Genomic DNA, 22,866 nt, shown 5'->3' with positions numbered 1-22,866 from the left:
ACGGTCACACACAGAGGACATCACGGTCACACACGGAGGATATCACGTGTCCCACACAGAGGATATCATGGTAACACACAAAGGATATCACAGTCACACAAAAAGGATATCACGATCACACACAAAGGATATCACGGTCACACACCAAAGATATCACGGTCACACACCAAAGATATCACGGTCACACACAAAGGATATCACGGTCACACACAAAGGATATCACGGTCACACACAGAGGATATCACGGTCACACACGGAGGGTATCACGGTCACACACGGAGGGTATCACGGTCACACACGGAGGGTATCACGGTCACACACGGAGGATATCACGGTCACACACAGAGGATATCACGGTCACACACAGAGGATATCACGGTCACATACAAAGGATATCACGGTCACATACAAAGGATTTCACGGTCACACAAGGAGGATATCACGGTCACACACGGAGGATATCACGGTCACACACAGAGGATATCACGGTCACACACCAAAGATATCACGGTCACACACCAAAGATATCACGGTCACACAAAAAGGATATCACGGTCACACACGGAGGATATCACGGTCACACACAGAGGATATCACGGTCACACACAGAGGATATCACGGTCGCACATAAAGGATATCACGGTCACACACGGAGGATATCACGGTCACACACGGAGGGTATCACGGTCACACACGGAGGATATCACGGTTACACACATCACGGTCACACACAGAGGATATCACGGTCACACACGGAGGATATCACGGTTACACACATCACGGTCACACACAGAGGATATCACGGTCACACATGGAGGATATCACGGTCACACACGGAGGGTATCACGGTCACACACGGAAGATATCACGGTCACACACAGAGAATCACGGTCACTCACGGAGGATTTCACGGTCACACAAAAAGGATATCACGGTCACACACAAAGGATATCACGGTCACACACAGAGGATATCATGGTCACACACAAGGGATATCACGGTCACACAGAGAGATATCACGGTCACACAGGGAGGGTATCACGGTCACACACAAAGGATATCACGGTCACACAAAAAGGATATCACGATCACACAAAAAGGATATCACGGTCACAGACGGAGGGTATCACGGTCACACACAGAGGTTATCACGGTCACACAAAAAGGATATCACGGTCACTCACGGAGGATTTCACGGTCACACACAGAGGATATCACGCCCCCGGGGGGGGGAAGGGGGGCTCAGGGTAAAAGTGATAGGGATGCCAGTCGGGAAATTCGAAAATACCCCTAAAAATACCGGCTCACCAAAATTTGATACCCTAAAAAACACCCCGGAAGCCCTAAAAATACCAATTCTAAGAGAAAAGCCTATTTTTCCCTCGGATACCCCCTAAAAATACCTGAGGCCCTATTTTGACCCCTAAAAAATACGACGAACATCCCTATCAGATCGACATGGGAAGAACCCCACCCCCTCCCCCTCCCCCCCCCCCTCCCCGGATATCACGGTCACGTTGTGAAGCGCGCTAAGAAATATAAGAAATCACATGACTTTCTGGCTGGGAAACTCGTGCGCGCTCGAGATTCTTGCATGCTAATTTGTTTAACTCCCTATAAACTTTGTACTGTGGCCGAGGTAGCGCGCGTTGCACTATAAAGATAGAAGAAAACTCAAGGACATAGGGCATTCTGGTAAAGTTATGTAGATGTACTCTAAAAATAAGCCTGTGTTACCTAGGAAAACCAAAACAACGATAGTACTCTAGTGAATGGCACATTAAATTACAGGTAGATTATCTTTATTGCTCGAGCGAGCGCAGCGAGCGACAGCAACACTAATTTCGGTCGTGTCGATTTGGGTTTCCTGTGGAACAAACCGTCGCCATTTTGGAAACGAAATCTCACGTCCCCTGCCCTCATCGTCAATTAGTAGTCTATGCGTTGCCTTTCCAGCTTCGATTTGGACGGACTCTGTGGAAACCAAGATTTGGGCTACCTTTGGCAGTCCGCGATTCACCAGGATTTTTCGCACTTCCTTGTGTTTCCGATAATGTTGAAAGCTCCTTCTTCGATTTTTATTGCGAATACGATGGCGATATAAAATAATTATTTGGTAAGTATGACGACTTATGATCCGATGTTTTACGGGGTTTGCTTATCATGGCTTTCGAAGTTTGTAATTTGATAATAAAAGAACTCGGGTAATCAAACTGGCCCCTCACCTGGAAAAGCAAAAGATATTCAATCCCATTGCCTGGCGTTTGTACTGTAAGGCTTTGTTTATAAATGCAACTGAGCGAAATAACTTTATGAAGGGAAGACAAACCAACCAAATTCCTAAGATGACGGGTAAATAATAAGCATTCAGAGGGGCCAGTAGATCTCTGCGTTATTTGATGAGACTTTCGTATAAAGGGAAATGTAAAATCAATCCGAAAAATCTCATTTCTCTGCCCCGCTTCTCGGCCCTTCTAAAATCAGACATTAAATTGCTTTATTTTACTTGATACTGGGTTTGCAGTATTCTATATTTTGAGTCTATTTTTCCACAGCAATGTCCAGTCCAGAACTACTATGATTGCAAATCATTGCCCAAGAAATAAAAAAAAATATGGATTGCTTCATTATTTTAAACCAAGGCAAACACAGCCACGGAGAAGACACAGAGATTCTTTAGAAATCAGTTGGCTCCAGTGAATACTGCAGTGTACTTACATGCAGAAGCTATTGTTAGGGATAACCAGGAGATCATAAATTCTGTATAGTTCACTATATGTTAATACATGAGCAGTAATCTTTTCAGTAGCTATTATCATGGCCACCACTTAGACCCAAATAGCTTACTGCGTATGTACAGGCATGCAGCTCGGGGTGGGCACACGGGTTGTGCCCCTCCCACTCAACCACCAAAAAGCAGTCTTTTTTTAAAACATACTTACTTTCCATAATATCTATGACTGCACATCCCCTCCACAGCTAATCAGATTGTTTATTATGGTTATCAGACTTCACCTTTCCTTTTCTAGACATACAATGCCTTCAATTAAATAATTTCTTTTGTTTAATAAAATAAGACTACAAGCAATTTGTTTTTGTCCTACTTCTCTTATAAAACAAACAGAGAAACCATGAAAGGGTTACTGATCAGCCAAGACAGTGGCTGCGAAGAAAATGGGGTCTTGCATAAACCTGGCTTATGGAAAATGTGCGAACTGCCCCACACAAATCTAAAAGAATATTGATTTAACCCTTGCAATTGAATGACCAACCAATCTATGAGCTCGAGCACTTCACTTCTCCACGAGAACTTCTAGTTATAAAATTAGTTTGGGTTTTATTTTCTGAACACAAACCTGAGTCCGGCGAAGGATCTTTTCTCAGTTGGCTGGCCATTGACCGATTCGTCGCTGTGGAGGCGCGGTGGCATAGAACCCTCTCCGTCTGCATGGGAGCGAGGCTATTTTGTACTTTTCAATATGGCCGTCGAGTGATGATGAGCTATTTGTAGAGCGATGCATTTAAACGCACTTCTAACATGAACTGGCATCTCTTCTACATTCACTAATAACCAAAAATAAAAATCAAGATGTCCAGGCACAGGAATATTAGGAATTATGCCTATGAAGATGGTAAGGGAATAAATAATGGTTTTTTTTAGAATATTTTAGACGAATTTTTTGCCGCCAAACTAAAATTGCATTCTGCTATTCACAAAAATCATGTTGCGTTTATTTGTAGTGGTCCATCAAATGAATTCAGTATCAAACCTACGCCATTGATGAATAGTTGCTAAATTCTAACTAGATCATAATAGATAAGTGTTATACATTATTTTAGCATCTGCCCCTGTGGTGAATAACCCTTTCTGTTTATTTTCTGATTCCTTTTTTTCTTTCTATCACTGTATGTTTAATGGAAGTGATTGTGTGTCACAAAAAATTCCCTGCGTTGGCTGTGGAACCTGACCATTTCATTTGTATTATTCCAATAACAGGGAAATCACACATTCATTTATACACCATATTAGGTTTGTATACATACCTAGAATATACAACTCTGGTAATTGGAAATTCAAAAATGTAGAACGCCAAAGCAACCTTAAAATATACAAGGCTTTAGCTTCCAGGGTGAGTCGAGGGAGGGGGAGCCACTGCCCAAGTAGAGCCAGAGTTTTACAAGGGGAAATATTTATAAAACTTGTGCCTTAGCAAATAAAAGAAATAGGTTAAGCTTGCCCCCCCTCCTCATTCAAAGGAATTCTTCTTAACCCTAAACCTAACACCCGTATTTTTATATCATTGAGAAAAATAACCAGAGATTGCAAATGAGTGAAACTCATTCTGCAATCTGATATAAACATCACAGTAAACATTACATTACATAGGCATACAGAAAGAACTAGCTAAACCACGTTTATTGTTGTTTTAATGGTAGACATGTCTGAAGATGTTTATGGCCATTCTGTTGAGGACTATGACATGGCTGTATCCCCTACCACTGGTATGTAGTAATCTATCCACTTCTGTTATATCTCAGTTATATGTTATAATTCTTTGCAGCTTTAAAAGTGTAACTTAAAAACATAATTTTAACTAGAGTAAAAGTTCATTGAAGTGGAGTCAACCCTTTCCAATACGCTGTACATAAACATTCTGTGGAGACTGTACGCTTTTGTTTATCAGAGCTGCCTTGGTGGGCGTCTTAATTTACAACCCTGGGTATAGTTTTTTAATTTCAATTAGAGGTGTCTTTCCATCTCTCTAAACACTGTTTACATTCTCAGTAAAACTTGCTCCACAAAAAAAAATATTCAAGGATTTTTTCTCTTGCGTTCTATACATTGTGATTTGAGGACATTTTGACACAGATTTGTAAATAACTACAATATTTCATAATGTTTTTTTTCCTTCTTTTCTTTAGCTCACCAGTTCATGTACAGTAGAGGTGATAATCACCCAGACTTGTTCAGCAACTACATGGGCGGCAGGTTTGGTAGCGTGGAAGAGGAAAAGGAGGAGGAGGAAGAGGAAGAAAACTCTTTGACCAGCTCACAGGACTACAAGAGGCCACAACTGGATGCTTTGAGTGAAGGTGAGAATTAAGAGTATAAATTGTGGGGTTACAGTTCATTACTGTATGTATCTGAGTCATTAGGCAACTGTCCACTAGGCAACCATGCTTAAGAACAGTAGTAAGCAACTGGTTGCCTAAGGTGTTGACCTAAGGTGTTTAAAGCCGCATAAAACTTCCAATAGACTATTTAATAGGCTATTCAACAGGCCATCTGCTCTAAATTATCAATCACATCCTCAAAGAAACTTCCAAAAGACACGCTGCTTTTACAATTTTCTGTTATAAATCATCAGAGATTGTTATGTTATTGACAATGCGCCTTTAATAACTTGGTTGCTTAGGTGGTTTTCTAGGGGGTGGTTGCCTAATGACTCTTGCCTAAAAACCAGATGCAAATTGTAATATCTAGCCAGCCCTCACTTGCTCTATTCTCCCTTAAAAAGAGCTGAATCATGCAGAAAGTTCTTGGGTTATTATTTAGTCAGGTAAATAGCTAGATATTGAGACCATTAAGATCATATGCTGCCCATGTTTAGAATATGAATAAACTGACTGTTGATGAGTTTGTAATTAATTTAGTGCTAAAATAAAAATGTATTTTTGCAAGTAAATGTGGACTCGTGGGGATTTTTCCTTGTTTGCCTTTCACCAGACAAGAAAATGATTTTCTAAGAATCAGCTTTGCTCTCCTAAATGATATAAGCTTGTCTGTATAATGACACAATATGTAATGACCTTCCCCTGCCAGCCAAGCTGTCTTCCTGTCTTGATCAACTGAACTCCATCCTTGGGGATGACTGCCACGAGCCAACTGCTGTTGATGCCATCTTGAAGCATGACTTTAATGTGGAGAAGGCACTAGATTATATCTTCAACAGAGGTGGGCACCTACTGATTACAACGATGGGTCAGTATTGATTATAATGGTGGGGCTTCGAAGATGCTTAGTACTTATACTACAAAGGCGTTGCTTATTTATTATTTATTGTATATCAGATACCAGGGCCGCAGCAGGGGGTGGGGCACTGGGGGGCATGTGTCCACCCCCTCCCCAATATTTTAAAGAAAGTATAAGGAAATGACCCGTAGGGGCGTGGCTGTGCCCCCCCAATATTTTCTAAATGAAAATTCCCCTCTAATATTTCAAGGCTTGCTACAGTATGTCACTGGATACAACAGATTGTTTATTGGATTTTGAAATTGTCTAATGATTTCAGAAACCAAGCAAGACAAGTCCTGTGAATCAAATAAAGGTGAGTAATTATATTGTATTACATACATTATGTACTTCCACATACATCATGGATACTTAAACCCTTGACAGGCTGAGAATTCATTGTTTTCTCTTGTGAGTTTACATATGGTCTTTTCATTATAACCATATCTATGTATACCTATACTTGTGGTTGACATTAAATATTCAAATTAATTGATCTAATAATATAGGTATACTTGAAGTTGTATTGATCTTTTATGCCTTTGTTCTAATCTGATGCCTTTTCCTTTCCTTCCTTTTTATGTTGTGGCTGATATCACTGATTGTGGCAAACAACAAGGTAAGACTTTCATTCTAAGGAACATCTTACAATAGAACAGAAAGCCAAGATCCTCAGACACCTAGCTAAAAATCGGCAACACCACCAATCTAATAAGGCTACCCAACTAGCTGATGCTACTGTAAATAAGAGCAAATATATCATTCTTGGCTCAAAGATCAAAGATGGGGAGAATAAACCTTTACCTAATCGAATTGACCCACACCAGTTGTTATGCACACCCTTGTATGTACTTGGTCTGGTTGATATCACCCCTGGACAGCCAATACCAAGTCTTGGAACCAATAAGTTTAAAGCTGGCAATGCGAATGAGCTATTGACAACATCATTATCCAGTCTTGGAACAAATACATTCAGAGCTGGTAATGCAAAGGAGCTATTGACAACACCATTATCCAGTCTTGCTTTGCCTCAGTCTGGGCAAGCACCAATTACAGGCTCTCTATCATTATCAAGTCTTGCAACCAACACTTCGAGAACTGTTAATGTGAATGATCTATTAACAACATCACTATCAAGTCTTGCTCTCTCTGGGACTAGCAAAGGACCTGATAATTTGCAACGAGCAAGTGCTGGAAGATATGCAAGCTCAACAGATCAGCTCTTGACAACATCACTGTCCAGTCTTGCCTTAGCTGATAGTAGCTTATCAAAACCAAGTCTTGCCCAAGGAATATCACAACATAATCCACAAGCAACATCAGAAGACACTTTCTCTTTGCCTTTATCAAGTCTAAGTATTAGAGCTACTTCTCAACCCAAGAAACAGTTGTCCCCATCTTTCAAACCAGTGAACATTGTGGATCAGTGCCAACACACCTATACCCAAAGGAAAATATATGGGTCTCCTTCTAAGCAAAGACATCCAAAAAGAAAGAGTTTTTCCAGTGCCATAAAATCTCGCCCTACTATGTTTGCCCTAACCTTGTGTCACAAGAGTATGATGTCATCACATGGTTTCGCTACGAAGAGAAAGAGACTGGGATGTCCTGCTCCGAGTCTAGTGCAGGCGTACTCACTGATAAAACCATTTGACTTTAGCACCTTGTCACCCGATGATATTGTCAAACAGCAGCAAAAGAAGCGATTTGGCAACAAGATATGACGTGCTATTAGCATTATATGGCCATTCCAGGCCAATAAGGTCTTAAAAGCACTAAACAAACGTTCCATATATTATACTAGTGGGTTATCAGTTGTGGGAGGGACTGATAGTTTTTTTTTACACTTACTTTGTTTAATAACCTTATTAAATGTGAAGGCAGCTAGTTAATTCTGACAAATCCTCCAATTAAAGCAGTATTTCTGTCAGGTAAATGCTTCAAAAGCATTTTTTAGGAAACAACAGTGTTGTATAGTCAATTATATTATTTTCAAAAAACATATTCAAGAAGTTACACTGTTGTATAGTCAATGATATTATTTTTTATTGGTTGTCCATTTTCTCTTTTTATTTTATAGCTGTTTCTATTTTTGTAATATTTAGTCATTAAAATATTCTTTTTCTATGTTGGGTTTATATGAAGATCCAATCTACCATTTTCCAAATCCTTTACCATGCCTTTTGCATCGTTTATGTTGATTTTGAAGCTACTGTGCAATAACGTTTTGATCTTTTAGGAAATTTTGCTTGAGGGAAGATTCATTGTTTTTTCCTTCCCTCTCTGCTTTGGCCCCGTGGTAAATAAAACTGATGGTATGTAGCTGATAGCGTGGGTCCAGGGGCATCAATATTTGCCCCACTGTATGTGCTCTATATTTCCCCATCTACTCCTGTTTGCTGGTCCTCGTTAACTCCATTCCCACACAGGTACAGGTCACCCCCTTTCGGTACATCCACCGCAGCCTAGCCTCTTATCTGCTCCTGCCAAGATCAAGCCAACTCCAGCACCCATCTTTGTTGGTCTCCCTAAGGCTAAAGCAGAGTCAGTTGTAGCATCTGCAGTGGCAGCAAATAAAGTGTCATCAAATGTGGTCCTGGGGTTTACCACTTCAAGGGAGGAGAAACGATCGTCTGCTACCAGGTAAAGGTCCTGTAAAGATGATTTATCTCTTTGTAAATAGAGCTTCCATGATTATCTCTTTGGAAACAGTTTACAATAAATGGTTTACAATACAATTTGATTGTGGCAGTTCGCCTGACCAGCAGAACATGTCTCCTGCAACTGAAGCTTCCAGGTCTCCTGAATTGAAACAGAAATCCAAGGCCAAGGATCGTTTGGATGCCAAGGCTGAGCTGGAAAAGAGGCACCAGGGAAAAGAGCTTCTTAACTTGGTCATCATTGGTAAGTGCGTATTGGTAAGCACCGAAGCTGTTGTAATTACTATTTGTCAAAATATGCCTTTGATACAAATACATAAATTTTGGTTATTCAAACATTTGCTTCCTGTCTAATAGATTAAAAAAATCTTAGCATAAGAGATCCTTTTGAAAAAAAACATATACGAGAGAGATTTAAAATTTGCCACAAAAACAGATGGAGGTGTTTATCAGCAAAGTTTTTTTAAAAAACTCACTTAGAAATGGCTTGACACAAGAAATGAAATATGATACTAAATTGCCTCTCTCTCAACGTCTCTCTTCGTGCAGGTCATGTAGATGCTGGTAAAAGCACACTGATGGGGCATCTCCTCTTCTTGCTTGGAGATGTTTCCAAGAAAGCAATACACAAATATCCTTTTTTTTTCTTATTATTATCTTCAATCTTAAGGCTTGTGTCGTAAATTGATGTTTATGGTTTGTCTTAGACCTCCAGATGATATATTGGAAGAATGTTTGCATGACATCACCCTGCCTAATGAGAAACTTAAAATGCTATGAGCAAACTTGATGTGCAACTAATGCTTTTTAAAAAAAGAATAAAAGGTTCTACGAATTCTGACTACAATAGATACCTTAACCTACTTTCACATATGAGACAGAATCCAAAAAAGCTGGCAAGGCATCATTTGCTTACGCCTGGGTTCTGGACGAGACTGGGGAAGAAAGAGAACGGTACAAAGCATAGAGTAAGTACTATGAAATGCCACGCATGTTGCTTATTTGTCTTTTGCTTATTTAGTGGCATCACGATGGATGTCGGCCTGACAAGATTCCAGACGAAAAATAAAGTGATCACTTTGATGGATGCACCTGGACACAAGGACTTCATTCCTAACATGATCACTGGTGCTGCCCAGGTATCTACAGTAGCCCATGATAGCATACAGCTCTCTTGTGATGTACTCAGTAAGCGTGTAAGGTCCTCCACTAAGATGGTTTAGGTAGTTTTATGACACTTCTATGTTTACAATTAATGCACTAAATCTAAAGGGAGAGGCCCTCCATACTTAGTGCCCTAAACTGGAAGTGAAGGAGGAATAAAGGAATGAGTTGAAATCGATTTTAAGGCGGAATAGAGACATTTAGAACACAACAAAGGCTCAGCCAGTATTTAATCCTTATAATAGGTGCTAACCACTTGATTATCTGTTTATAAAGCATTAGTTTAGATGGTCCATGATAGTCTATGTCTTTTCGCTAGGCGGATGTGGCCATACTTGTCGTTGATGCAATTACTGGCGAGTTTGAAGCAGGTTTTGAGTCTGGTGGACAGACCAGGGAGCATGCTATTCTTGTCCGGTCACTTGGCGTCACGCAACTCATTGTGGCTATTAATAAGCTGGATATGGTGAGTTATACATATGAACAACAAGAGTTAAAAGATGAATATTTATTATTTTTTCGCTTCACATCGCTTAAGTTTTCCTGTATGTTCCCACCTTTATCTCAGATGTCTTGGAGCGAGGAGAGATATTTACACATTGTTAGTAAGCTAAAGCACTTCCTCAAGCAAGTTGGATTTAAGGTAGACCCATTAGCATTGTTATTCAGTTTAACTGTTTCATCTCAGAGGGAACTCCAGTGTCCTAACCCAATTTGCCTTTTGGGAATCAAATAAATGAACAACGTGTTTTACAACTGATTAAATAAGAGGGTTGTGTAGCAGTTGTGCACCACAGACAAAACAATGGGAAAAAACAGTAGAACAGGAATGCAATAGAACAATGAGGTAATCCAGCCAATTATGTTAGGCCTTATGAGCAGGCTAATACATATCTGGAATAAGAACTTTCTTCTATATAAACCAGCATTTAGTAGCCTGCTTGCAGGTGGTACTCGGTTATCATCGCGGAAAACCCCGTTCGATGATCGGGCGCCAGGAACCATGCAGCTTAGAATACAATATGGCGCCAGATCATCGAACAGAGAGGGTTTTCCGCGATTAGAATACAATATGGCGCCCGATCATCGAACGGAGATGGTTTTCTGCGATGATAACCGAGAGGAGAGGGTTTTCCACAATTAGAATACAATATGGCGCCCGATCATCGAATCATCGAACGGAGAGGGTTTTCCCCGATTAGAATACAATATGGCGCCCGATCATCGAACGGAGAGGGTTTTCCGCGATTAGAATACAATATGGCGCCCGATCATCGAACGGAGAGGGTTTTCCGCGATTAGAATACAATATGGCGCGCGATCATCGAACTGAGAGGGTTTCCCGTGATTAGAATACAATATGGCGCGCGATCATCGAACGGAGAGGGTTTTCCGCGATTAGAATACAATATGGCGCCTGATCATCGAACGGAAAGGGTTTTCCGCGATTAGAATACAATATGGCGCGCGATCATCGAACGGAGAGGGTTTTCCGCGATTAGAATACAATATGGCGCGCGATCATCGAACGGAGAGGGTTTTCCGCGATTAGAATACAATATGGCGCCTGATCATCGAACGGAAAGGGTTTTCCGCGATTAGAATACAATATGGCGCGCGATCATCGAACGGAGAGGGTTTTCCGCGATTAGAATACAATATGGCGCCCGATCATCGAACGGAGATGGTTTTCTGCGATGATAACCGAGAGGAGAGGGTTTTCCACGATTAGAATACAATATGGCGCCCGATCATCGAATCATCGAACGGAGAGGGTTTTCCCCGATTAGAATACAATATGGCGCCCGATCATCGAACGGAGAGGGTTTTCCGCGATTAGAATACAATATGGCGCCCGATCATCGAACGGAGAGGGTTTTCCGCGATTAGAATACAATATGGCGCGCGATCATCGAACTGAGAGGGTTTCCCGTGATTAGAATACAATATGGCGCGCGATCATCGAACGGAGAGGGTTTTCCGCGATTAGAATACAATATGGCGCCTGATCATCGAACGGAAAGGGTTTTCCGCGATTAGAATACAATATGGCGCGCGATCATCGAACGGAGAGGGTTTTCCGCGATTAGAATACAATATGGCGCGCGATCATCGAACGGAGAGGGTTTTCCGCGATTAGAATACAATATGGCGCGCGATCATCGAACGGAGAGGGTTTTCCGCGATGATAACCGAGTACCACCTGCAAGCAGGCTAAGCATCTAGTGAATTTCTTAACACAATAATTGTCATAGGTTTTTTGATATTTAATCAACGTATTTCTGTTCGTAATAAACAGGTAAAAAACACAATAACTTGAAGAAGAGTTTTACTCTTTGATGTGGTCCACTGTCTTAAGGTTGTATTCCATTTTTATTCCAGGATTCTGATGTTGTTTATGTTCCAGTCAGTGGTCTGTCCGGAGAAAATTTAGTGAAACCTTGCACTGAGGAAAAATTAAAGAAATGGTACCAAGGGCAGTGTCTCGTTGACAGAATTGGTAAGACAAGTGTTTTGTTAACAGAATCAGTAAGACAAGTATATGGTTATCAGAATCAGTATGACAAGTGTCTTGTTAACAGAATCAGTAAGACAAGTGTCTTGTTAACTGAATCAGTAAGACAAGTGTCTTGTTAATCAGTAAGACAAGTAAGACAAAGAACCTGTGCTATTATTTGGCTTAAGAGTAGTTGCCAACACCTTGGTTGGATGCATATCTTCAAGACCATTTATCCCTTAGACTGATGCCTGAGTATCTTCATCTTGTTGTGTTTATTTTGCATTTATGAATTTTTTGGGTTGTGGGTACTTCCCAAAGCCGGTACAGGCCGGTTGAGGGGTCAATGTGTTAACTGAATCAGTAAGACAAGTGTCTTGTTAACTGAATCAGTAAGACAAGTGTCTTGTTAACTGAATCGGTTAAACAAGTGTCTTGTTAACTGAATCGGTAAGACAAGTGTCTTGTTAACTGAATCAGTGAACAACTGTCTTATCAAAAGTATCGGTAAGACGAGTGTCTCATCAACAGAATCTTGCTGGTACAATCTTTAAGCCTGTTCAATCAACTGCATCAGTGAGACTGTGTATGACAGAATCCATAGGATTGTGTCTTGTCAAAAGAATTCATAAAACAGTATAAAGTCGACAAAATCCATAAAATCTTTTATCACCCAACGTTATCAGGGGATAACATGTTACGAAGGCCGGTACACACTTAGATGTTGAGTTCAGCTTTCTCTTTGTGTCTGTATACTCCTTGGTGTTTCATTTTCTTTTTGTGTTATTGGCACCATAATTTGGCATTTCAAGACCGCTGGATGGATAACAGTACACTTGTACCTACATAAAGTACCTACATAAAGTAATAAACTGGTGCAAGTGCCAATTTTTATCTTATTACATGTATAACGTACCAGCTAAATCCAATTTTGTGTACTCTATTGTATGATTTCTAGATGAATTCAAGTCTCCCAAACGTGACATGGACAAGCCTTGGAGGTTCTGTGTGTCTGACGTTTATAAGGGTGTGTAGGTATTTGCAAAACAGTGTCATGCGAAATATATCAACAAAAAAGATAAAATTGACAGAGAGCGATTGCATTAAGCCATCTGATGCCTTTCTTCCTTGTACAGTCCAAGCAAATTACCCTGCTACCTACTATACATCCAAAAGCCCTGCTTTCTGCTCATACCCTGCTATCCTGTGAAATTGAAAGGTTTTGCAACCAAGATCCGAAAGCCCTTGTGCGTTTTACAATAAAATCATTTCATCCATTCTGCAGGTTTGGGCACAGGGATAAATCTTGCTGGGAAAATGGAAGCAGGTCATATTCAGACAGGGGATAAGGCTCTCGCAATGCCGGCTGGCGAAAAGGGGCTTCTTAAAGGTAAGTGTTGGAGAGGAAGTGGCAGAGGGTTTGGACCTCGGGAACAGGGCCAGGGGTGATTGAACGTAAAGCCCCTGATTGCAGGCAGGTTTATAGCAGGTTTATAGCAAATACATCTGAATCTTAACTGCACATATATAAGACTGTGTCACCAAATATTTAAGTTGAACTGGTTTATTTTTAAACAAAATACATGCAAGTCATGCAAATACTCAAATACGTAGTCTCCAGATTGCGTGACTTCATGGCGTGATGCCTGATTACCCCTGTATATGTACCGTGGCGAATAGGTCTGTACAGCCCATCAGCTTCCTGTCTTTAAAGTATCCTATTTGCGTGACATAATGGCGTGACGCGTGCCTTCTTTTGTGCCGTGACGAGTAGGTCTTGTACAGCCATCAGTTCCCTGTTTCCTTATTGCGTGACTTCATGGCTTGACGCATGACTACCTCCGCTTCTGTGCCGTGAAGAGTAGGTCTATACAGCCATAAATTCCCTGTTTCCTTATTGCGTGACTTCATGGCGTGACGCGTGACTACCTCTGCTTCTGTGCCGTGACGAGTAGATAAGCTGATTTGTTTTTTCGGTTGCCAGGAAATGTATGCCCGGGGGGTAGCTCTATGCTGGAGACTATGTAAATATTCTTTGAAATTGAATTACGAACCCGCTAAAGACTTGCGCTTCAGTTTTCCTGCCCAGGTTTTCCACACAAGCCCACGTTGCCCGTGCAACCGCTTATCCTTGCATCCAATTAAGCTGTCAAGTGAAAGTGACTTCTGCATCGTTCCACCAATCACAGGCCCTTGCCAGTCCTCCCCCTCCATCTCTCGCGGGGTGGTGTGAGGGACTGGGGGCGGTGGCATGGCGGGCGGGCGGTAGCTACTGCCGATTTGTTGGTTGTACACGTCTAGGAGGTCCGGTAAAACTTGCTTGACCGGTTTTGTTGTTGCTGTTATGAAAGAATATTGCACCATCAGTTTCAAGTCTAGAAACTGATTGAATTGGTAATCAGTGAAATTGCATGCTCACGGACTTTGCCTTTATTTTAAGCGAAAATCTACACTGGAAGTCCGGGCATTATTATGTGTAAGAATGTTATTGTCCTGAGTGCTAAGGTATTCACTATTCGCATCTGTTGTCTATTGCGTACCTTTACGCGAGTGGATAGGTGTTGTGCTCGGTGCCAATTTGGGTAGTCTCTGTTTGCTGGTCCTTGGAGTGTTGCAATGTGGCTTAAGCGGTACCTCGACCTTCAGGCTCTTAGCGATGTGGGGGAATTTTTCTCTGTTAGTTGGAGATGCAGGTTATAGGTTGATGATAAAACGTCGAGACATAAAACATGTACAAGGTTCTGGTGACCCTCTCCCATCCCCAACTCCACAAAGGTTTGACATCGAAGTCGAAATATATAAAATATATTATATAAAGTACATGTAGGTATGACGCATTTACAGTCGTTTGGGCGGCTCTTTTTTTGTGAACGATATTAAACGTATCTGGTTTGTAAATTCATGGATTTTTCAAAAGTATTTAATCCTTTGCGTATAGACTGACAGCGTAAATGAGGAAAAGAAGAACTCAGATATAAAATCATCCACATGTATGAGGCGCCTCCGCTTTCCCTATAGAGAAGCGTGGGCTCACCTGAATTGCTTGGACACATGGACTACTCTTCTCTCTGTTTTCGTCTCGCCCCATTCTCTCGCGGTACGGAACTCGGTGCTATCTCGCATTGTCTCCGAGGCTCCTCCCCAGGTCCTTAGCATCTCCGCGCACACAGAAAACCCATGCTTTGAGGCCAGCATATTGGCTGTCTCGCCCCTGTTGTTGACTGTGTCCACCCCGAGACCTTCTTTTCGCATCTGGCGAACCAGGATCTCGGTTAATTTGACGTTGCCCTTGGAGACAGCATGATGAAGTGGCGTGTTGCCATGGCAATCGGGTTCCAAGAGATTCACCTAGGTTAAGTGAAGCATGTCTTTTACCAATTACACTCTCATGTTTTAGTTTATCTTACGCATGCGCGTACCTCTCTTTCCTGGAGCAGCAGCATGACCAGTGGTATTCGCTGCTTTTGACATGCGTAGTAAAACACTGAGTTCCCGTATGTCGTCCTGACGCTTGCCCGCGCTCCTCTGTCCAGCAGCATCTTGGCATAGCGCACGCTCAGCTGCTGGTTTTCCATCTCGCACAGTAGCTGTAGTGGCGTGCGCATGCGTGCATCTTGTTGATTGACGTTGGCGCCGAGTGCTGTTAGCATCTCCACCTGTCGCGTGTTGTATTGCGTGATGGCGTAATGTAGGACCGGCATCCGAGCTTAATGTTTCTTCACTAAATAAGGGCACATTTCAGCAGCAGATGAGACATGGCCACATCTTGCACTCATGGTTGCGTTGCTGAAGTGTGTTCTAGCTGAATAATAATAGGTTTTTCGCCTGAGTGCTCAAGACTATATTTAACAGTGGCATCATTATTACGAAAAACACGCGTACCATTGCCGAACCTAGCAGCACATTTCTGATTGCACACCGTGTTACATAGCGGTGCCAGGGGATTTTCCGAAGTTTCTCTCGAAAACCGAGGGAAGCTGCGCTAGTAAAGTTACGCTATGCTGCCGCTTTTGCACTAGGTTTACAAGAAATCCTGTTGTCCGCTTTCTCGCGGCTTTCATTGTCAATTAGTTAAAATATTATAATTGATTTTCGTGAGTTTCACTTCGGCGAAAAAAATAGTATTCAACACAGATACTTATATTCCTACATTGGTTTCTCCCACATTGTGTCTTTATTTGCTGGTTTTCTGGGTTCCCCATCTATCGGGCACGGAATACTTGTAATATTAGCAATGTTAGCCCACGTTGTTAGCTGTTCGTTAATGAGCAAAAGCATTCCTTTTTGTTAAAAAAGCCTCGCTGTTAATGGCACAATTTGTAATTTGATGAGGTTTTCATCTGATCACTATGCTTCTTTTTTAGAAATATCTTATTTGAAAGATTCTTAGAGATAATTAGAAAGCAACCAAGACTTGTACAATAGTATCCAATTTATCGTATTAATTTTCTCTTACCTCTATCGTGTTCTACAAGTTTTTTTTTCGCCTTTTTTCACTTTATCCTCCCTGGATTTCTTTTCCTTTCTTTAGTTTTTCCTGTCCACTATTGGCGCTTTGTGTCGTCGGCTAATCCTTCTCTTTGCATCTGGTTGCTAATCAATAGTGCAATGATTGTTTTCGCTCACAGCCCATTTTCTCGCTTCTCATAAAACCACATCAATCAACTCACCTGCCCAACTAAATGCGAGATCCAAGCGCCCGGATTAGCCAGGCATGTTTTGTGTTATCTGATTCGCGGTGTCGGCGTTTAAGGTGCTTCTTGACCGGTAACAATAGGTTCCCGTTATAAGGTGGCTTGCCTTGGTGCGATAATTTGATTCAGTGCCGTCACCTTCAAAGAGAAGTCTTTTTCTCTCTGGTCTTAGTGGTTAATTAACACACTCTGCAAGATTTTTCTGGTGTTTACCATTCACACTTTGTATCCTAAAACAACGAAGCGTGTTTTTTCATAACTTTTTCTTCTTCTCTCTTTGATATGCTAATTCCAAAAGCTAGAAACAATTGCAACAGTATGAAATTCCAATCCTATTTCCCACTTCATTAATATTTTTTCTAACAATTTTAAACACCTGTGCTTTCCGTTTTCTTATTATAAGTTTTCTTATCAAAGTTTTCTTGAATGACTGACAATCTTATCTGTGTGCTTGAAAACAGTAACTTGAACAGTTAATAAACACATGGCAAAGGTATAACTAAAACATTTCTCCCCCCCCCCCCCCTCCTATGACAACTTCTGAAGCAATCTATTTTCCCAAAGAAGTGTCTTTAAGCGCACGCTACAAAATGATGTCGGTCAATAGACTTCGGAAGGCCGTTAAAATACACCACACGAACAACAGAATACGGGGTGAGAACGTGGGACGCCATATTTGCTCGCAAAACAATGTTGTCCAGGCTTTGTTATTCGCAGTGCTACTTTTAATCATCCAAGTATCATTTTCTTTTTTTTCTGTTTAATCTGTTCTTGAAATTACTTACCCAATCCGTTTACTTCCTTGCCGTCCCGGTAATTTGCATAATTGTATTTCTTTGGCTTAGATAGTTCCGCACTCTGCATATATTGTCACCTGCTATCGCACGAACTGGATCAATACGTTTCGCTTATTTCAGATTTGTCCAGTTTCGAATTCTAGGAACCGTGACAAAACGGTATTGGCCCTAGTTTGAGGTTTGACTTAAACCTTATACTCTCGCGTACGTTCTTTAACTTCAACTGTTTCATTCTCACGCTGATAATCTCGTATCTTATAAACTGTGACAAGTTCTTTATGTTCACAGCGTGCTGATTATTATTGTTGAACATGCACTCAGAAGTACCCCGAAAATATTTGGAGAAGCTATGAAAAGATTAAATTGAACACGAAATCCGGATCAGCTGTGTCCTTTGCAAGAGAAAAATAAAAATAAATCACTCGTTACTTAACCCTCGAGCAATTATTTCCGTAAAGGAACTTACAAAATATAACTAAACAACATTCATTTGAGACAGTATGCAATATGACTGACAAATGAATATTTCTCAGCTTTGAATATTCACGACGAACCGACGCAGTGGGCATGCGCGGGAGATCACGTGACCCTCACTTTATCCGGGATAGACATGATGCATGTCGGGTAAATATCATGATTTATTACCGAATTTTCACTCTTCATCTTGTCATGACACATTCATTACATCTACTTCCATCAATAGCTTTGTGGTCGTCATTATCACTGGCATCGTCACCAACATCATCATTATCAGCATCTTGTTATCCTTATTATCATTATCATCATCATCATCTCGTGGTCATCATTATCAGCATCTTGTTATCCTTATCATCATTATCATCTTGTGGTCATCATTATCATCACCTTGTAATCATCATCCTCATCATCATCTCGTGGTCATCATTATCAGCATCTTGTAATCCTTATCATCATTATCATCTTGTGGTCATCATTATCATCACCTTGTAATCATCATCCTCATCATCATCTCGTGGTCATCATTATCAGCATCTTGTAATCCTTATCATCATTATCATCTTGTGGTCATCATTATCAGCATCTTGTAATCCTTATCATCATCATCATCATCATCATCATTATCAGCATCTTGTAATCCTTATCATCATTATCATCTTGTGGTCATCATTATCATCATCATCATCATCATCATCATCATCTCGTGGTCATCATTATCAGCATCTTGTAATCCTTATCATCATTATCATCTTGTGGTCATCATTATCATCATCTTGTAATCATCATCCTCATCATCATCTCGTGGTCATCATTATCAGCATCTTGTAATCCTTATCATCATTATCATCTTGTGGTCATCATTATCATCATCTTGTAATCCTTATCATCATTATCATCTCGTGGTCATCATTATCAGCATCTTGTAATCCTCATCATCATCTCGTGGTCATCATTATCAGCATCTTGTAATCCTTATCATCATTATCAGCATCTTGTAATCCTTATCATCATTATCAGCATCTTGTAATCCTCATCATCATCATCATCATCATCATCTCGTGATCATCATTATCAGCATCTTGTTATCCTTATTGTCGTCATCATCATATTGTAGTCGTTATTATCATTATCATCTTGTAGTCATCATCATTATTATCATATCGTCTTTTAATCGTCATTATTATCATCATCTTCATAATCATCTGTTGAGCAATTCAGTATAAAAGCTGATTTATTTTATATAATTGTCGAACGTACCAAAAATCTACCCATTTCATCAAATAATAAACCCTTTGTATTTGTGTACAGTGTGGGCACGGTGCTGTGCGACCCGGCCTCCCCTATCCGGGGCACGTGCCGTATTAAGGCCCGAATCATCGTGTTCAACATTGAAGTGCCCATCACCAACGGATTCATGGTAAACCCGCGCATGTGTATTGTAGTATTTTGCACTGTTGCAGAACATTTGGGAACTTTGAGTTCTATTGCATGCCTGAAAGGAATGTAATCATGATTCCCTTCTGCCATCTGGTGAATTTGTGTGATTCGTGATACCTTTATGCTTCTTGTCCGCTTCAGACCTTTTGCCTCTCTATTTTTATTATTTTTTTTAATTGAACCCGGACAATCAAACACCCCGCTAACTTGATATCCGACGGCTCAAACTCCCCGCTAACTTGAGCTCTGACGGCTCAAACTCCCCGCTAACTTGAGCTCTGACGGCTCAAACTCCCCGCTAACTTGATATCTGACGGCTCAAACTCCCCGCTAACTTGAGCTCTGACGGCTCAAACTCCCCGCTAACTTGAGCTCTGACGGCTCAAACTCCCCGCTAACTTGATATCTGACGGCTTAAACTCCCCGCTAACTTGGTATCTGACGGCTCAAACTCCCCGCTAACTTGATATCTGACGGCTCAAACTTCCCGCTAACTTGAGCTCTGACGGCTTAAACTCCCCGCTTACTTGAGCTCTGACGGCTCAAACTCCCCGCTAATTTGATATCTGACGGCTTAAACTCCCCGCTAACTTGATATCTGAGGGCTCAAACTCTCCGCTAACTTGATATCTAACGGCTCACACTCCCCGCTAACTTGATATCTGACGGCTTTAACTCCCCGCTAACTTGATATCTGAGGGCTCAAACTCCCCGCTAACTTGATATCTGAGGGCTCAAACTCCCCGCTAACTTGATATCTGACGGCTCAAACTCCCCGCTAACTTGATATCTGACGGCTTAAACTCCCCGCTAACTTGATATCTGAGGGATCAAACTCCCCGCTAACTTGATGTCTGACGGCTCAAACTCCCCGCTAACTTGAAATCTGACGGCTTAAACTCCCCTCTAACTTGATATCAGACGGCTCAAACTCCCCGCTAACTTGATATCTGACGGCTCAAACTCCCCGCTAACTTGATATCTGACGGCTCAAACTCCCTGCTAACTTGATATCTGACGGCTTTAACTCCCCGCTAACTTGATGTCTGAGGGCTCAAACTCCCCGCTAACTTGATATCTGACGGCTCAAACTCCCCGCTAACTTGATATCTGACGGCTCAAACTCCCCGCTAACTTGATATCCGACGGCTCAAACTCCCCGCTAACTTGATATCTGAGGGCTCAATCTCCCCGCTAACTTGAGCTCTGACGGCTCAAACTCCCCGCTAACTTGATATCTGACGGCTTAAACTCCCCTCTAACTTGATATCAGACGGCTCAAACTCCCCGCTAACTTGATATCTGACGGCTCAAACTCCCCGCTAACTTGATATCTGACGGCTCAAACTCCCTGCTAACTTGAGATCTGACGGCTTAAACTAACTCCCCGCTAACTTGATATCTGACGGCTCAAACTCCCCGCTAACTTGATATCTGACGGCTCAAACTTCCCCATAACTTGATATCTGACGGCTCAAACTTCCCCATAACTTGAGATCTGACGGCTTAAACTAACTCCCCGCTAACTTGATATCTGACGGCTTAAACTAACTCCCCGCTAACTTGATATCTGACGGCTCAAACTCCCCGCTAACTTGATATCTGACGGCTTAAACTCCCCGCTAACTTGATATCTGAGGGATCAAACTCCCCGCTAACTTGATGTCTGACGGCTCAAACTCCCCGCTAACTTGAAATCTGACGGCTTAAACTCCCCTCTAACTTGATATCAGACGGCTCAAACTCCCCGCTAACTTGATATCTGACGGCTCAAACTCCCCGCTAACTTGATATCTGACGGCTCAAACTCCCTGCTAACTTGATATCTGACGGCTTTAACTCCCCGCTAACTTGATATCTGAGGGCTCAAACTCCCCGCTAACTTGATATCTGACGGCTCAAACTCCCCGCTAACTTGATATCTGACGGCTCAAACTCCCCGCTAACTTGATATCCGACGGCTCAAACTCCCCGCTAACTTGAGCTCTGACGGCTCTAACTCCCCGCTAACTTGAGCTCTGACGGCTCAAACTCCCCGCTAACTTGATATCTGACGGCTTAAACTCCCCGCTAACTTGATATCTGACGGCTCAAACTCCCCGCTAACTTGATATCTGACGGCTCAAACTTCCCGCTAACTTGAGCTCTGACGGCTTAAACTCCCCGCTTACTTGAGCTCTGACGGCTCAAACTCCCCGCTAACTTGATATCTGACGGCTTAAACTCCCCGCTAACTTGATATCTGAGGGCTCAAACTCTCCGCTAACTTGATATCTAACGGCTCACACTCCCCGCTAACTTGATATCTGACGGCTTTAACTCCCCGCTAACTTGATATCAGACGGCTCAAACTCCCCGCTAACTTGATATCTGACGGCTTAAACTCCCCGCTAACTTGATATCTGACGGCTCAAACTCCCCGCTTACTTGATATCTGACGGCTTAAACTCCCCGCTAACTTGATATCTGAGGGCTCAAACTCCCCGCTAACTTGATGTCTGACGGCTCAAACTCCCCGCTAACTTGAAATCTGACGGCTTAAACTCCCCTCTAACTTGATATCAGACGGCTCAAACTCCCCGCTAACTTGATATCTGACGGCTCAAACTCCCCGCTAACTTGATATCTGACGGCTCAAACTCCCTGCTAACTTGATATCTGACGGCTTTAACTCCCCGCTAACTTGATATCTGAGGGCTCAAACTCCCCGCTAACTTGATATCTGACGGCTCAAACTCCCCGCTAACTTGATATCTGACGGCTCAAACTCCCCGCTAACTTGATATCTGAGGGCTCAATCTCCCCGCTAACTTGATGTCTGACGGCTCAAACTCCCCGCTAACTTGATATCTGACGGCTCAAACTCCCGCTAACTTGATATCGACTGACACCGACTCAAACTGTTTATCGTCGCCCCTGTGGAATCGAGTTGATGGATTCAACTGTAGTACGCAGCAACGTTTGAATAAGATAGGACAGATCTGCATGCTATTCTTACTCTTGGTTTGATTGGGTAGAATCGCATGTTTATTCAAACGCGTGCTTTAATTGGCTATCTTGTTTGAGTCTTATTTGAGTCTTGTCATTCATGGTCATCTATCGTTTTTGCGTCAAATTAACGTGGCAT

At 41.9% G+C, this 22,866-nt stretch overlaps 2 protein-coding genes and 1 long non-coding RNA gene across 6 annotated transcripts in view; 2 read left to right on the top strand and 1 right to left on the bottom strand.

Moving 5' to 3' along the window:
• The first annotated feature begins 1,866 nt into the window (after nt 1–1,866).
• Nucleotides 1,867–3,088, top strand: LOC125561847. Its single transcript, XR_007307541.1, has 2 exons — nt 1,867–2,116; nt 2,556–3,088. It is a non-coding gene; the product is annotated as an uncharacterized LOC125561847 (long non-coding RNA).
• Nucleotides 3,089–3,441: 353 nt separating this feature from the next.
• Nucleotides 3,442–22,866, top strand: part of LOC5519699 (HBS1-like protein) — a 31,852-nt gene continuing 12,427 nt past the window's right edge. The window contains exons 1-17 of the mRNA XM_048726441.1: nt 3,442–3,632; nt 4,438–4,503; nt 4,924–5,094; nt 5,825–5,956; nt 6,294–6,329; nt 8,443–8,656; nt 8,766–8,917; nt 9,223–9,304; nt 9,544–9,627; nt 9,695–9,812; nt 10,157–10,303; nt 10,406–10,480; nt 12,220–12,337; nt 13,293–13,361; nt 13,620–13,724; nt 18,359–18,449; nt 19,611–19,719. Of these exons, the coding sequence (XP_048582398.1) occupies nt 3,590–3,632; nt 4,438–4,503; nt 4,924–5,094; nt 5,825–5,956; nt 6,294–6,329; nt 8,443–8,656; nt 8,766–8,917; nt 9,223–9,304; nt 9,544–9,627; nt 9,695–9,812; nt 10,157–10,303; nt 10,406–10,480; nt 12,220–12,337; nt 13,293–13,361; nt 13,620–13,724; nt 18,359–18,449; nt 19,611–19,719 (1,812 nt within the window). The 5' untranslated portion in view covers nt 3,442–3,589. The remainder of the gene's footprint in view (nt 3,633–4,437; nt 4,504–4,923; nt 5,095–5,824; nt 5,957–6,293; nt 6,330–8,442; nt 8,657–8,765; nt 8,918–9,222; nt 9,305–9,543; nt 9,628–9,694; nt 9,813–10,156; nt 10,304–10,405; nt 10,481–12,219; nt 12,338–13,292; nt 13,362–13,619; nt 13,725–18,358; nt 18,450–19,610; nt 19,720–22,866) is intronic.
• Nucleotides 13,883–18,322, bottom strand: LOC116603371. Of its 4 annotated transcripts, none has more exons than XM_048726442.1 (5): nt 16,791–18,322; nt 15,754–16,136; nt 15,369–15,682; nt 14,875–15,008; nt 13,883–14,673 (listed from the first exon to the last, which is right to left on the bottom strand). In XM_048726442.1, exons 2-5 carry the CDS (start codon nt 16,033–16,035, stop codon nt 14,381–14,383), a joined length of 1,023 nt encoding a protein of 340 aa, XP_048582399.1. In that variant the 5' UTR covers nt 16,036–16,136; nt 16,791–18,322; the 3' UTR covers nt 13,883–14,380. The 4 variants fall into 4 exon arrangements, with proteins under 4 accessions (XP_048582399.1, XP_048582401.1, XP_048582402.1 ...); XM_048726444.1 differs by having other exon boundaries at nt 15,754–16,927; nt 17,005–18,322; XM_048726445.1 differs by having other exon boundaries at nt 17,005–18,322.

Source organism: Nematostella vectensis, chromosome 4, assembly GCF_932526225.1.
Source record: "Nematostella vectensis chromosome 4, jaNemVect1.1, whole genome shotgun sequence".
In the NCBI taxonomy this organism is placed as follows: Eukaryota; Metazoa; Cnidaria; class Anthozoa; order Actiniaria; family Edwardsiidae; genus Nematostella; species Nematostella vectensis.
Note: the sequence above shows the minus strand (reverse complement) of the source record. Positions and strands in the feature narration are given on the sequence as shown.